General features: G+C 43.5%; 1 protein-coding gene across 1 annotated transcript; it reads right to left on the reverse strand.

Annotated features, from left to right (window-relative positions):
* Window positions 1–203: 203 nt before the first annotated feature.
* On the reverse strand, window positions 204–12,491 carry LOC140489107 (ferritin heavy chain A-like). Its single transcript, XM_072588344.1, has 6 exons — window positions 12,387–12,491; window positions 11,527–11,673; window positions 11,218–11,343; window positions 924–1,070; window positions 647–772; window positions 204–359 (listed from the first exon to the last, which is right to left on the reverse strand). The coding sequence occupies exons 1-6, from the start codon at window positions 12,489–12,491 to the stop codon at window positions 204–206; spliced, it is 807 nt and encodes a 268-aa protein (XP_072444445.1).
* Between the last annotated feature and the right edge of the window lie 266 nt (window positions 12,492–12,757).

Below are 12,757 nucleotides of genomic sequence, written 5' to 3' on the forward strand. Positions count from 1 at the left end.
CCACAACAGGTTACATCTCATCATACCTCTTCACAACTGAGACATTCATCCAAACAAGTCAACAGAAGAGTACAATATTGAGCAGTTTATTTACACTTGGCATATTTCACAATAGAGGACAGGTCACTTAAGATAAGTAACCTTACTCTGCACACATCTCCCATTAATACCAAAAGCTCCACAGCTTGTTCCCTGCAGTCAGTTCAGACACTCTCCCCCAGGGTGAGCCTGTCAAACAGGTACTCTCCCAGGCCATTCTCAGGGGCTCCCAGTCTCTTCAGGTTGGTGATGTGATCTCCCAGCTTCTTGATCATCTTCACTTGCTCATCCAAGTAGTGCCTCTCCAGGAAGTCACACAGCTGGAAGGGAAAGAGGGGAACTGAATAGGTCAAGATCACATGCACCTTCCCACCCCCCACCAAGAAAAATATTCCCATTAATACAGTAGTGTGGACAGTTACATGATGTCCCAAACTGCTGAAGAGCCTCTAAAGAGTTCAGATCTTGGCAACATCAGAAGCTTGGTCCACTCCCATACAACACCCTCCACGAGAAGGAGAGAGAGTGAGAGCAGAGTGGGATTGATTTTTGATTTGTCATTCCATTTATTCAGCTAGAAGCAAAAACGTTAATACCAAGAACTCACATGAGGGTCAGTGTGGCCAGAGGAGAGTTTGTGCAGATCCAGCAGACTCTGGTTCACATCCTTCTCCATCTGCAGAGCTCTCTGCATTGCCTCCAGACCATTGCCCCACTCATCCTGCTCTGGCTTCTGGAGAGGGAGAGAAATGTAGGGGCTTCACATTTCTACACTAAATTTAGAGAACTGTGGTATCAGAGTTACCATAAAAACCATTGATGCTGATATGGAGCATTTTTAATGTCAGAATTACTGTCCATCTACAATAAACACCGAACCCAACCTTGACATCCTGCAGGAGGACTCGGCCTCCACGTTTATTCTGGAATGCCATCAGTTTCTCAGCGTGTTCCCGTTCCTCATGGGACTGCTCCTTGAAGAACTCAGCAAAGTGACGCAGGGCAACATCATCCCGGTCAAAGTAAGAGGACTGGGGGAAAAGGAGAGAAAAAAAAACCAAGTGTCATCAAGCTCTAAAAGCAATTCAAGATTTTCAAATGAAGTGATTTTCAAAAGAGTCAGTCAGTTTGTAACAGCCCTCTAGTTCTGGACTCCATGACCCCAGGGAAAAGACTTGGCCTGTTTACCTTATACATGCCCCTCAATCTTGTAAACCTCTGAGATCACCCCTCAGCCTCCAACACTCCAGGGAGGACAGCCCCAGCCTGTTCAGCCTCTCCCTATAGCTCAAGTCCTCCAACACTGGCAACATCCTTGTAAATCTTTTCTGAACCCTTTCAGGTTAAGTGAAGTATCAGGGCAAAGAATTAACCCATCAGACTTCAAAAACTGAGAGTGGGTCTTCCCAGAAGACAGACTAGTATACTGTCAACCAACTTTACAGTATCAAGGATTCTGTGCCTACACACTTGGTGCAAGACATGGTCTCCTTCTGAGAGCTATGTAAGATTTACCAGTCATCTGTTCAGTTGAAACAATTTGCTTAATTCATGAAAATCCTTCTCCTTGGTCTGCACGTCCGAGTGTCTGACAAGGAAAGCAGATAGCCAGTGCTCAGTTCCTGCCACATGAACAGACTACTTGGTGGTGCAGAAAAGCTGGTTATTAGTAGCTCTGCTTTGATGGTAGTGGTAACCCCAACAGCTGGCATTTCACTAACTTCTGTCACATTGTAAATAGAGTTGTAGAGATGTATAGCACGGAAACAGACCCTTCGGTCCAAACCAATCTAGTCCCACCTACCAGCACCCAGCCCATATCCCCCCAAACCCTTCCTATTCATATACCCATCCAAATGCCTCTTAAATGTTGCAATTGTACCAGCCTCCACCACTTCCAGTGGCAGCCCATTCTACAAACGCACCACCTTCTGCATGAAAAAGTTGCCCCTTAGGTCTCATAACTTTCCCCTCTCACCCTAAACCTATGCCCTCTAGTTCTGGACTCCCGACCCCAGGGAGAAGACTTTGTCTATTTATCCAACCCATGCCCCTCATGATTTTGTAAACCTCTAAGGTCATCCCTCAGCCTCAGACACTCCAGGGAAAACAGCCCCAGCCTGTTCAGACTCTCCCTACAGCTCAAATCCTTCAACCCTGGCAACATCCTTGTAAATCTTTTCTGAACCCTTTCAAGTTCCACAACATCTTTCCGATAGGAAGGAGACCAGAATTGCACGCAATATTCCGAAAGCGGCCTAACCAATGTCCTGTACAGCTGATCCCATTGTACTTCACAGGATTGTAATCAGATAAGATTTAACACCAAGCAATCTGGGGAAATATTAGCAGAGCTGACCAAACACTTGGTGAAGAGTTAAAGTTGTAATCTGTCTTATAGGAGAAAATAGAGGGTCAGAAAGTATTAGGGAGGGAATTCCACAGCATAATGCCTCAGCAAATGGGGCAAAGGAGAGCAACTGTCCATGTTGCCAGTGCTTTAGGGAAAGCTTGAACTTTATTTGGCATCATCCCATGAAGGCATTAGAGATTGGAAACTTGGCAATATAGGGATGCTAGAGAGGTGATGCTACAAAACATTTTGTCACTATGTCACTGGATGTCACCTTTAATTGTGCTGATCCTTATCTTTTTAGGCCTCCTTCGGTTTGTTCTAGCAAATAATGATCCTATCATTTAGTTAAATTAAAATGGAATGTACTTTCCACTTTGCCAAAAAAATGTGTAACTTGAGTTATCCCACTCAGAAGATCCAATCGCCTTCTGAAAGTGTTGAAACATAATGGGCTAGATTTTGTAACGGAAATGTTGGAGAGTCTAAATTGGGCAGCAATTTCCAGCAGCTGTGCCCTATTAAACATAGAAATCAAAAGGTTGCTGTCTAATATACATTGATTAACAGCTTTAAATTGAGGGGTGTTAGATATAGGACAATGTCAGAGGTGGTTTCCTTACTCAGAGTAGTAGACTCACCAACTTTAAGGACATTTAAATGGTCATTGGATAAACATATGGATCCAAATGGAATAGTGTAGGTTAGATGGCCTTTAGATTGGTTTTAAAGGTCTGTTCTCTGGAGACCAGAATTGCACACAATATTCCAACAGTGGCCTAACCCATGTCCTGTACAGCCACAACGTGACCTTCCAACTCCTGTACTCTGACCAATAAATGAAAGGAGACCAAATGCCTTCTTCACTATCCTAGTTACTTGCAACTCTACTTTCAAGCAGCTATGAACCTGCACTCCAAGGTCTCTGTTCAGCAACACTCCCCAGGACCTTACCATTAAAGTGTACAAGTCCTGCTAAGATTTGCTTTCCCAAAATGCAGCACCACATTGATCTGAATTAAACTCCATCTGCCACTTCTCAGCCCATTTGGTCCAGATCCTGTTGTAATCTGAGGTAACCCTTTTGAAGTCATCTGCAAACTTACTAACCATACCTCTTATGCTCTCATCCAAATCATTTATACAAGTGAAAAATAGTGGACCCAGCACCAATCCTTGTGGCACTCCACTGGTCACAGGCCTCCAGTTTGAAAAACAGCCCTCCACCACCCTCTGTCTTCTACCTGTGAGCCAGTTCTGTATCCAAATGGCTACTTGTCCCTGTACTCCACGAGATCTAAACTAGATTCAGCTCATTTTTCAGCTGAACTTCATTGAAGCCAAGCATTAGGTTTCATGCCAAGAATTTAGGTTTAGCTTGTGTCTGAGTATGTAGTACAGCCTGCTTTCAATGGATTAAACCAAAGTGCCCTACTCTCCTTAGGAAAGGAGATTTTCCATAACAGGGTAGATCTCTCCAGTATCTGGCCTATCATTCAGAGAGACTGTCTGACGTGATAGGGTTTACTGCCAGATACTGGTAGTGTTTGAAAGAGTGACTGTTGCATCAGGGAAAGAAACAAAGGTACTCCAATTGATTCCAGAACAAGCAGTTGAGATACTGTCAAATACCATTGAGCAAGTTATTATACACATTTTCCATTCCACTAATGAAAACAGTGATCATTGCTGTGAATGAAGTCTCAACATCAGAAGGTTGAGAGCTTAACATTCCAAAGGGAGGGAACAATACTAAGGAGGATCTGCCAGACTACAGCAGTGACACTAGAGAGTGACCTTCTGGCAATAAGTAGGTCTATGGTTCGATACAAAAAAACAAAGTATAATTCAGCAACATTCAGATACACTTCTGGAGTAGGTAGTACTAGAAACTAGGCCTCTTGGTTCAGAGGCAGGGACACTGCCACTGTACAACAAGAAGCCCACACTATACCTTAAATAACCATAGAGAGCAGCTGCTGTAGGAGTCATTCACTCAAAGGTTATTCTATGTTTAAAAATACCAGAAACTTGCACAATCTATTTTACCAATACATTAAATCAACAGAAGTCCAACTCTTCAGGTTGAAGTGTCAAGACCACAAGCCTCACCATGGAGAGATAAACATAGGAGGAATAGAGCTCCAGGTTGATCTGCTTGTTAACAGCATCCTCACAGTCCTTGTGGTAGTTCTGACACACTTGAGAAACCATCTTCACTATTCCTTCTCCCTAACACTAAAACTAAATTTGTTACGCCCTAGTTGTTGTATTTATCCTCCGGGGACACCCTGCACTCAATCAGGGCGTGGCAGCTCCAATGAAGATTGACAATCCCTGACAGCTGCTCAGGAATTTCCAATCAATCCAGGCACCAATGAACACAACAGGGAGGACTGTGAGGGAGGAGCAGAGACCCAGAACCAATCAGAGATCTGGAAGATAGACAAGTTTTATAGATGAAACTTAATGATATCATTGCTCTTGGAGTCATAGATTCTGTGCAAACTCCAAATGAGCTGGATGTAATTGAATGACAAATGAAGTCTCTAGGCGTTGGAAACACGATATTAACCTTCTCTCCACCTTTACTAAACATTTGAATGTGTCCCAGAATTTTACCTGACAAATTAAATGCTACGGTTTCATTTTTGCTGGCTTCAAAATGGACCAGATTTCAAATGTTCATTCATTAAAGGGACACGGGCATTGCGAGCTTGTCCAACATTTATTACCTGTCCCTGGTTGCCTTTCTGAAGGTGATGGTGAACTGCCTTCTTGAACGGAAGCAGTCAATTGACTTAGCTACACCCACAGGACTGTGAGGGAGGGGGATCCAGGATTTTGACCCAGTGACACTGAAGAAACGCCAATGTATTTCCAAGTCAGGATGGTGAGTGACTTGGAGGGAACTTCCTTGTCCTTATATATGGTATCGGTCGTGTGTTTGGAAAGGGCAGACTCTGGACCCTGAGAGAATTACTCTAGTGCATCTTGTGGATAATACACACAGCTGCCACTGAGTGTCAGTGGAAGGGGGAGTGAATATTTGTGGATATGGTACCAATCAAGGGGCTGCTTTGTCCTGGTTGGTGTTGAGCTTCTTGTATGTTGCTGGAGGTGTATTCATTCAGGTAAGTAGGGAGTATTCCATCTCACTCCTGAGTTGTGTTTTGAAGGTGGGAGACAGTCTATTGGGAGTCACGAGATTGGTTACTTGCTGCAGGATCCCGAGCCTCACTGAATTTATCTGAACAGTCCCGTTCATATTCTGGGCAATGGTAATCCCAGGATATTGAAAGTGGGGGATTGAGTCACAGTAGTGTTATTGAATGTCATGGGGTAATGGTTAGATTCTCCTTTGATGGAGGTGACCGTTGCCTGGTACTTGTGTGGCTCAAATATAAATTGTCAATTGTCAGCCTGAACCTGAATATTGTCCAAGCCTTGCTGTATATGGACATGGACCACTTCACTTTATGAGAAATTATAAGCTACGATGTAAAAGCAGTTGAGGAATAAAACCAGAACATGCTGGAGAGTCTACATGGGTCTGGCAGAATCTGTGGGTGGAAGGATAGAGTTAATGTTGAGTCCAATGACTGAGTCAAAATGTGGTTCAAATTATTAATTCTGTTTCTCTCTCCAAAGAGGCTGGCAGCTCTGCTGAGATTCTTCAGCATTTTCTGCTGTGGTTCCAGATTTCCATTTTCTGCAGGATTTTGCTTTTTGTTTCATCGAAGTGGTTGAATTCCAGGGTGAGGTGGAGATATGTTCCCTTTGATTAACCTCAGTGTTAGATAGGCCTGACAGAGTGGCTTTGATTCACATCTGGAGACACCAATAACATCTCACTGAGAAGCCTCTTGTGTAAGATGCCTGTGGGCACAGTTGAGGTGTCTGACCAGAAACTGTATTCATGTTTTTACACTCGTTCTGGTCAAAAAGGATCCAAAACGTATTGATATCCCGTGGTCACAAAGACCTTATCCAAATGGATGGACATCACATGGTCACTCAATGATCACCAGAGACTTTGAAAAATGCCTTTGGGTACTGGCTCTGGGGGTAACTATTGACTGATCCTTTATCTAAGATTACATTGAATTTAGTATCGCTAATTTCATAGGGAGCAGGGATGGGGATAGATTCAAACAAAATCAAGGTGGTGAAAAACAAACTCCTACAGATGATTTTCTTCACAATGACAGAAATGAAATAGGACTGTAAATATCTTTGTGAGTTACAAGGACATTAATATCGCATTTCATTGCCGTTCCCATCAATTTCCTAACATACTGTTCTGTGGGATGTGAGTAATGGCCAGGCCAGTATTTACCCCATCCCTAGAGCCAATCATATTGCTGTAGGTGAGTCTGGAGTCCCGTGTCGGCCAGCTCAGGTAAGTACAGCAGATTTCTTTCCCTGAAGAGCATTTGTGTACCAAGTCGGGATTCTCCCTGACAATGGACAACAGCTTCATGGTCACAGAACGTGGTGATAGAAAAGCACAGCAGGTCAGGCAGCATCCGAGGAGCAGGGGAATTGATGTTTGGGGTATGAGCCCTCCATCAGGATGAAAGGCTGATACCCGAAACGTCGACTCCAGGGCTGATGGGCCTATACTGCGCTGTAATGTTCTCCTGCTCCTCAGATGCTGCCTGACCTGCTGTGCTTTTCCAGCACCACACGTTTTGACTCTGATCCCCAGCATCTACATTCCTCACTTTTTCCTAACAGCTTCATGGTCTTCTTCAGACGGGATTCTGGATTTTTACTGAATACAAATTGCACCAGCTGCAATGGCTGGAAATGAACACAGCCCCCGCCCGGGTCTCATGCTGATGTCACTAGGTCATCACCTTCACTGCCTTAGACAGCGGCTAACTGCCGTCAGCATCTCCATCCACGTATACAGGATGGTGAAAGAAATGGGGATAAGTGTAAGGTGGAAGGTACATCTGGTGATGAAGTACTGCAAAGGACCTAAATACAAAAGTAACATCATGGGAAACACCGACTATTGGTTTGCCAAACTGACTGAAGAGAAAAATATTTGGATATGGAGGAGGGTGAAGGTGAAGCATTTACTTCAGTCCACGTTGAATTCACAATGCCCCGTCTAAACTGATTAATGGAGCACAGTTCCACAGACTCCACTCCTCCCAATATCTTAACCTGGCTGCTGTTGGGGAGTACCTGTCTAGGTTATAGAGAGGCTTAGAAAGAGCAGGAGTTTATTTCAAATAGTGAACATTCTGGCTGTGTTCAGCATTGTCCAAGCAGCCACTCTTGCAGGTTCTCACTGTGTAGGGTTAAACTTCCCCATTGAGTCTAATGCAGTAATTGTGGATTGGAGAGAGGGCTGAGGTCTATCACACGTTAAGACGACTGTGACATTCCACAGATTCACCAAGTTTTCAGATTACCGAAAGTGGGAAAGCTCGAAAGTAGACAAAAACTTCCAACATTGCAGCTTAGATCATAATATTAACAGGCCAATATCCTCAACACTTCAAGCGCAGCTTAATGAGCTACAGAGATAAGCCTCAAGGCTTTGCTTCCAAGAGACCAGCAAGTTTAAGACAGTTGTGATTTTAGAGAGAACTTACTGTGAAACTTGCTCTAATTGAGGATAATTGAAATGGGGGAAAAAGGTGGCTGTGGATTTGAAGAACTGAAACAGCTGAGGCTGTAATCTAACTATTGTTGGTTGGATAGTGTTATACCCACACCACATATTTGGTGTCAGATGAAGTAATTTGGACTGGATTTAATTACTGATCTGGATCAAGAGATCCTCTGATAGCAAGTCACAGCTTAGACCTGTACACACAGTTTGACCGACTAGTCAGCAAAAACCAATCCAACAATGAGCAGTTTATTTACAGTTGGTACATTCCATAATCAAGCCCAGGACAGTGAGCTACTTCTACAGCTTCAGATTCTATAGATCTCATACATAGAATAAAAATGAAGACTTGCTCCCTGCAGTCAGTTCAGTCACTCTTGTCCAGGCAACAGAGGTTAGGCTAATTGGCCTATAATTTTCCATTTTTTGTCTTGATCCTTTCTTGAACAAGGGGGTTCTAACAGCGATCTTCCAATCATCCGGGACTCTCCCTGACTTCAGTGACTTTTGAAAGGTCTCAACCAACGCCTCCGCTATTTCCTCAGCCACCTCCCACAGAACTCTAGGATGCATCCCATAGGGGACAGGAGATTTGTCAATTTTAAGACCTTTTAGCTTTTCTAGTACTTTTGTGATGGCAACCATACTCAACTCAGCCCCCTGACTCCCTTTAATTGTTGGGATATTACTCATGTCTTCCATTGTGAAGACTGTCGCAAAGTACTTGTTAAGTTCTCCTGCTATTTCCTTATCACTCATCACTAGGCTTCCAGCATCAGTTTGAAGTGGCCCAATGTCTACTCTTGCCTGTCGTTTGTTTGTTATGTATTGAAAGAAACTTTTACTATCATTTCTAATATTACTGGCTAGCCTACATTCATATTTGATCCTCTCCGTCCTTATTTCTCTCTTTATTATCCTCTGTTTGTTTTTGTAGCCTTCCCAATCTTCTGATTTCCCAGTGCTCTTGGTCACTTTATAGGATCTCTCTTTTACTTTAATACATTTCCTGACTTCCTTTGTCAGCCATGGCTGTCTAATCCCTCCCTGGATAATCTTTCTTTTCTTGGGGATGAACCTCTGTACAGTGTCTTCAATTATACCCACAAACCCCTGCCATTTTTGCTCTACTGTCTTCCCCGCTAGGCTCTGCTTCCAGTCTATTTTCGTCAGCTCCTCTCTCATGCCCTCATTTATTTAACTGTAACACCATTGCATCCAATTTTGCCTTCTCTCTTTCAAACTGCAGACTGAACTCTACCATATTATGATCGCTGCTTCCTAAGTGTTCCCTTACTTTAAGATCTTTTATAAAGTCTGGTTCATTACATAGCACTATCTCTTGCTTAAATTGCACAAGGCTTTCGTCAGACGACAGTAGCTGGAACAAGGAACATTCTTTTTGGAATTCCTGGAGCAGAATTCCTCTTCCTAATATCTGTACTGGACAAGAACTGAAGGATGTTATTGGATGAGCACAGTTGCTCTATATTAATTGGCTCCCTCACAAAAGGAGACAGTCATTCTAGTCCGATTTGATTGAGTGGAGCATGTTTTGGTGCTTTGAATCCAGAAACGTAACACTGAGCTCTGAGTGACCAACGAAGTCACACAAGTTCTCCGGAAGTCTATTCCAGTCAAGTGAGTTCACACCCAGCCCAGTCTGGAACTGTAGTAGAGTGGAGGGTCTCCTTCCTGCAAGCCCTGACGAGTCAGCGATTGTTACTAGTACAAAAACAGCATTGTCTGCTATGAAGACAGCCTCATACAGAAGTTGCAGATCAGTAACATTATGACTATGTTGATGCACCTCCAAAGGTATAGCATCTTGTCTATGCCACCCAGTTCTCAATTAATCTACTCCCATTTGGAATATATGTCACCATACTTATCCTAACCATGTAGTTATTGGAGTGTTCAAAATTATAGTTATGTTCCCCTCCACTACTATCTCTCAGCAGTCCAGTCCAGGGACTGCACCCGCTGGAATCTATATCTCTCCCTCTAATCTTATGCCCTGTCATTTTCCCCTCCCTTAAGGTGGGGGAAGGGGGGGGGGGGGGGGGTGGGGCAAAGAAAACTCCCTCCATTTCACTCCTACAGAACATTGGAGGGGTTTCTTGTGTTCTGCCAAATGCAGAAACTGCTAACAGGGTCAACACTGGAAAAAGCAATTAACACATTGGAGCATTGATGTGCAAAGTTCAAAAACACAGATTAGACATAAAGCAAGCAGTTCTATGGAGGGTATGCCCAGTGAAATGGGAACAGCAGTGGGACTGGTCTAAGTGAGGACTTGCCTGGAAGCAAGTGTTGCCAAGCTCCCTCAAACCAACATGGAATAAATCTGATCACTTGTGCCATGACTAAATTTATGGTTAATCCTCCTGTTTGGAGAGGAGGAGATTTATAAACCCAGTGTCAGTACTTCTCAACATGTCTCAGCCAATGGCTAACATTACACCCTCCCAGAGAATTAACCCAAACTGGACTGAAGCCATCTGAATAACAAGCTCTCAGGATAAACTGATCCTATTTATTGTGGTAATGGGTTTTCCACAACAGGTTACATCTCATCATACCTCTTCACAACTGACAGACATTCATCCAAACAAGTCAACAAAAGAGTACAATATTGAGCAGTTTATTTACACTTGGCATATTTCACAATAGAGGGCAGGTCACTTCTTAAGATAAGTAACCTTACTCTGCACACATCTCCCATTAATACCAAACGTTACACAACTGGCTCCCTGCAGTCAGTTCAGTCACTCTCCCCCAGGGTGAGCCTGTCAAACAGGTACTCTCCCAGGCCATTCTCAGGGGCTCCCAGTCTCTTCAGGTTGGTGATGTGATCTCCCAGCTTCTTGATCATCTTCACTTGCTCATCCAAGTAGTGCCTCTCCAGGAAGTCACACAGCTGGAAGGGAAAGAGGAAATCTGATTATGTCAAGATCAACTTGACTTTTCTCCAAGAATGATATTCCCCTCAATATGGAGAGAGTGGACAGCTAAGTGATGTGACAGATTGTTGAAGAGCCTGGAGAAAGTGCTCAGATCTGGGCTACACCAGAAGCGTGGTCCACTCCCATACTGCACTCACCACCATTTACATAGAAATCAGAGGCTAAAGGACCAAAGTGTCTTATCCATTGAAGACAAGAATCCTGACATAAATACATCAGGAACTCACATGGGGGTCAGTGTGGCCAGAGGAGAGTTTGTGCAGATCCAGCAGACTCTGGTTCACATCCTTCTCCATCTGCAGAGCTCTCTGCATTGCCTCCAGACCATTGCCCCACTCATCCTGCTCTGGCTTCTGGAGGAAGCGAAAAACATAGTGGTCACTTTTGAATAAGTGTTGTCCAATCCAGTAAAAGGTGGTCACAAGAAGGAAGGAGGGCTTAACAAGGCACAAGTGTAAACCAATTGGGTTAAGCCACTTCAAATCCACATTAAGCAAAGTTGTTTCTAACAGAACAGAAAAGCTAATAAACCGAACCTTGACATCCTGCAGGAGGACTCGGCCTCCACGTTTATTCTGGAATTCCATCAGTTTCTCAGCGTGTTCCCGTTCCTCATGGGACTGCTCCTTGAAGAACTCAGCAAAGTGACGCAGGGCAACATCATCCCGGTCAAAGGAAGAGGACTGGAGGGAAAAAAAAAGTGTAAAACAAGCCTAATCACATTTAAAATCATATGCAATTCTGTTTCAGAAGTTAAAAAGCCAAAAAAGGTTAAGATTGTTGTTATTTAAAAGCTTGATGGCCAGGTAGCTCTTAGACAAGCAAGATGTTTAAAGATTAATTTTAAAATTGAAATTGTTAGAATATACCACCCCTTGCCCTCAGGATAAGGGATTTCTTGCCACTCCATTTCTGTGGACAGTGGAACTGACTCCAAGAGAACAGGCATCAAGGAGACAGTTTACTGTCAGAAACTGACCAATGTTTCTTTCTGTCATGGAAATTGGTCCTGACTACACATTCTAGTATCCAAGAAAAAATACATTAGACCCACATTGCTATCTTCAGCTCAAGACAATAACCATTAGTGAGGACACCTACAACATTGCACCAGCTATGGTCACCTAATAATAACCACTGGATAAAGTTACTGGCCAGTTAACCTTGTTGTGTGGTTGTTTAGTTACATAGGAAGTAGCTGATCTAGTCCAGCATTAAACCCCCACAGAAGACAGCTGCTGCACAGAGCAGGCATTGCTCAATGTTAACTGCAACAAGAAATCCTTCACTACTCAAAATGGTATCCCTCCCAGTAATAGAGTATGGCATAAAGCAATTTCATTAAACTGCAGAAACTCCAACTTCGTCAAACACAGACAGGGAGAACCAGCCACACCATGGAGAGGTAAACATAGGAGGAATAGAGCTCCAAGTTGATCTGCTTGTTAACAGCATCCTCACAGTCCTTGTGGTAGTTCTGACACACTTGGGAGGCCATCATCACTAATACCACACACTATCACCTAAACAACTGTAGAACTAAATCTCTCCCAAAAGCTCTTCTATTTATTCTTCTGGGACAGCCTGCACCCAACAGGAAGTGGCAGCACCAATGATGATCGATGATCCCCAATAGCCTATCAGGAATCACCATGCATATAAGCATCAATGAACAAAGGAGGAGGGGTTTGGTGAGGGGCCATTACTCAGAGCCAATCAGAGATTTGGGAATCAATCTTGAGGTCATTGCTTATAGATTAATAGATC

This window comes from Chiloscyllium punctatum, chromosome 18, assembly GCF_047496795.1.
Source record: "Chiloscyllium punctatum isolate Juve2018m chromosome 18, sChiPun1.3, whole genome shotgun sequence".
Classification (NCBI taxonomy): Eukaryota; Metazoa; Chordata; class Chondrichthyes; order Orectolobiformes; family Hemiscylliidae; genus Chiloscyllium; species Chiloscyllium punctatum.

What these genes read in the sequence shown, in the direction of transcription:
- LOC140489107 (XM_072588344.1), bottom strand. Translation starts at nt 12,491, where the DNA reads ATGATGGCCTCCCAAGTGTGTCAGAACTACCACAAGGACTGTGAGGAT. An exon ending in CCTATGTTTACCTCTCCATG is followed by an intron (nt 11,674 to 12,386) that starts GTGTGGCTGGTT and finishes TTTTCCCTCCAG; the next exon opens with TCCTCTTCCTTTGACCGGGA. An exon ending in CTGGCCACACTGACCCCCAT is followed by an intron (nt 1,071 to 11,217) that starts GTGAGTTCCTGA and finishes CTTTTCCCCCAG; the next exon opens with TCCTCTTACTTTGACCGGGA.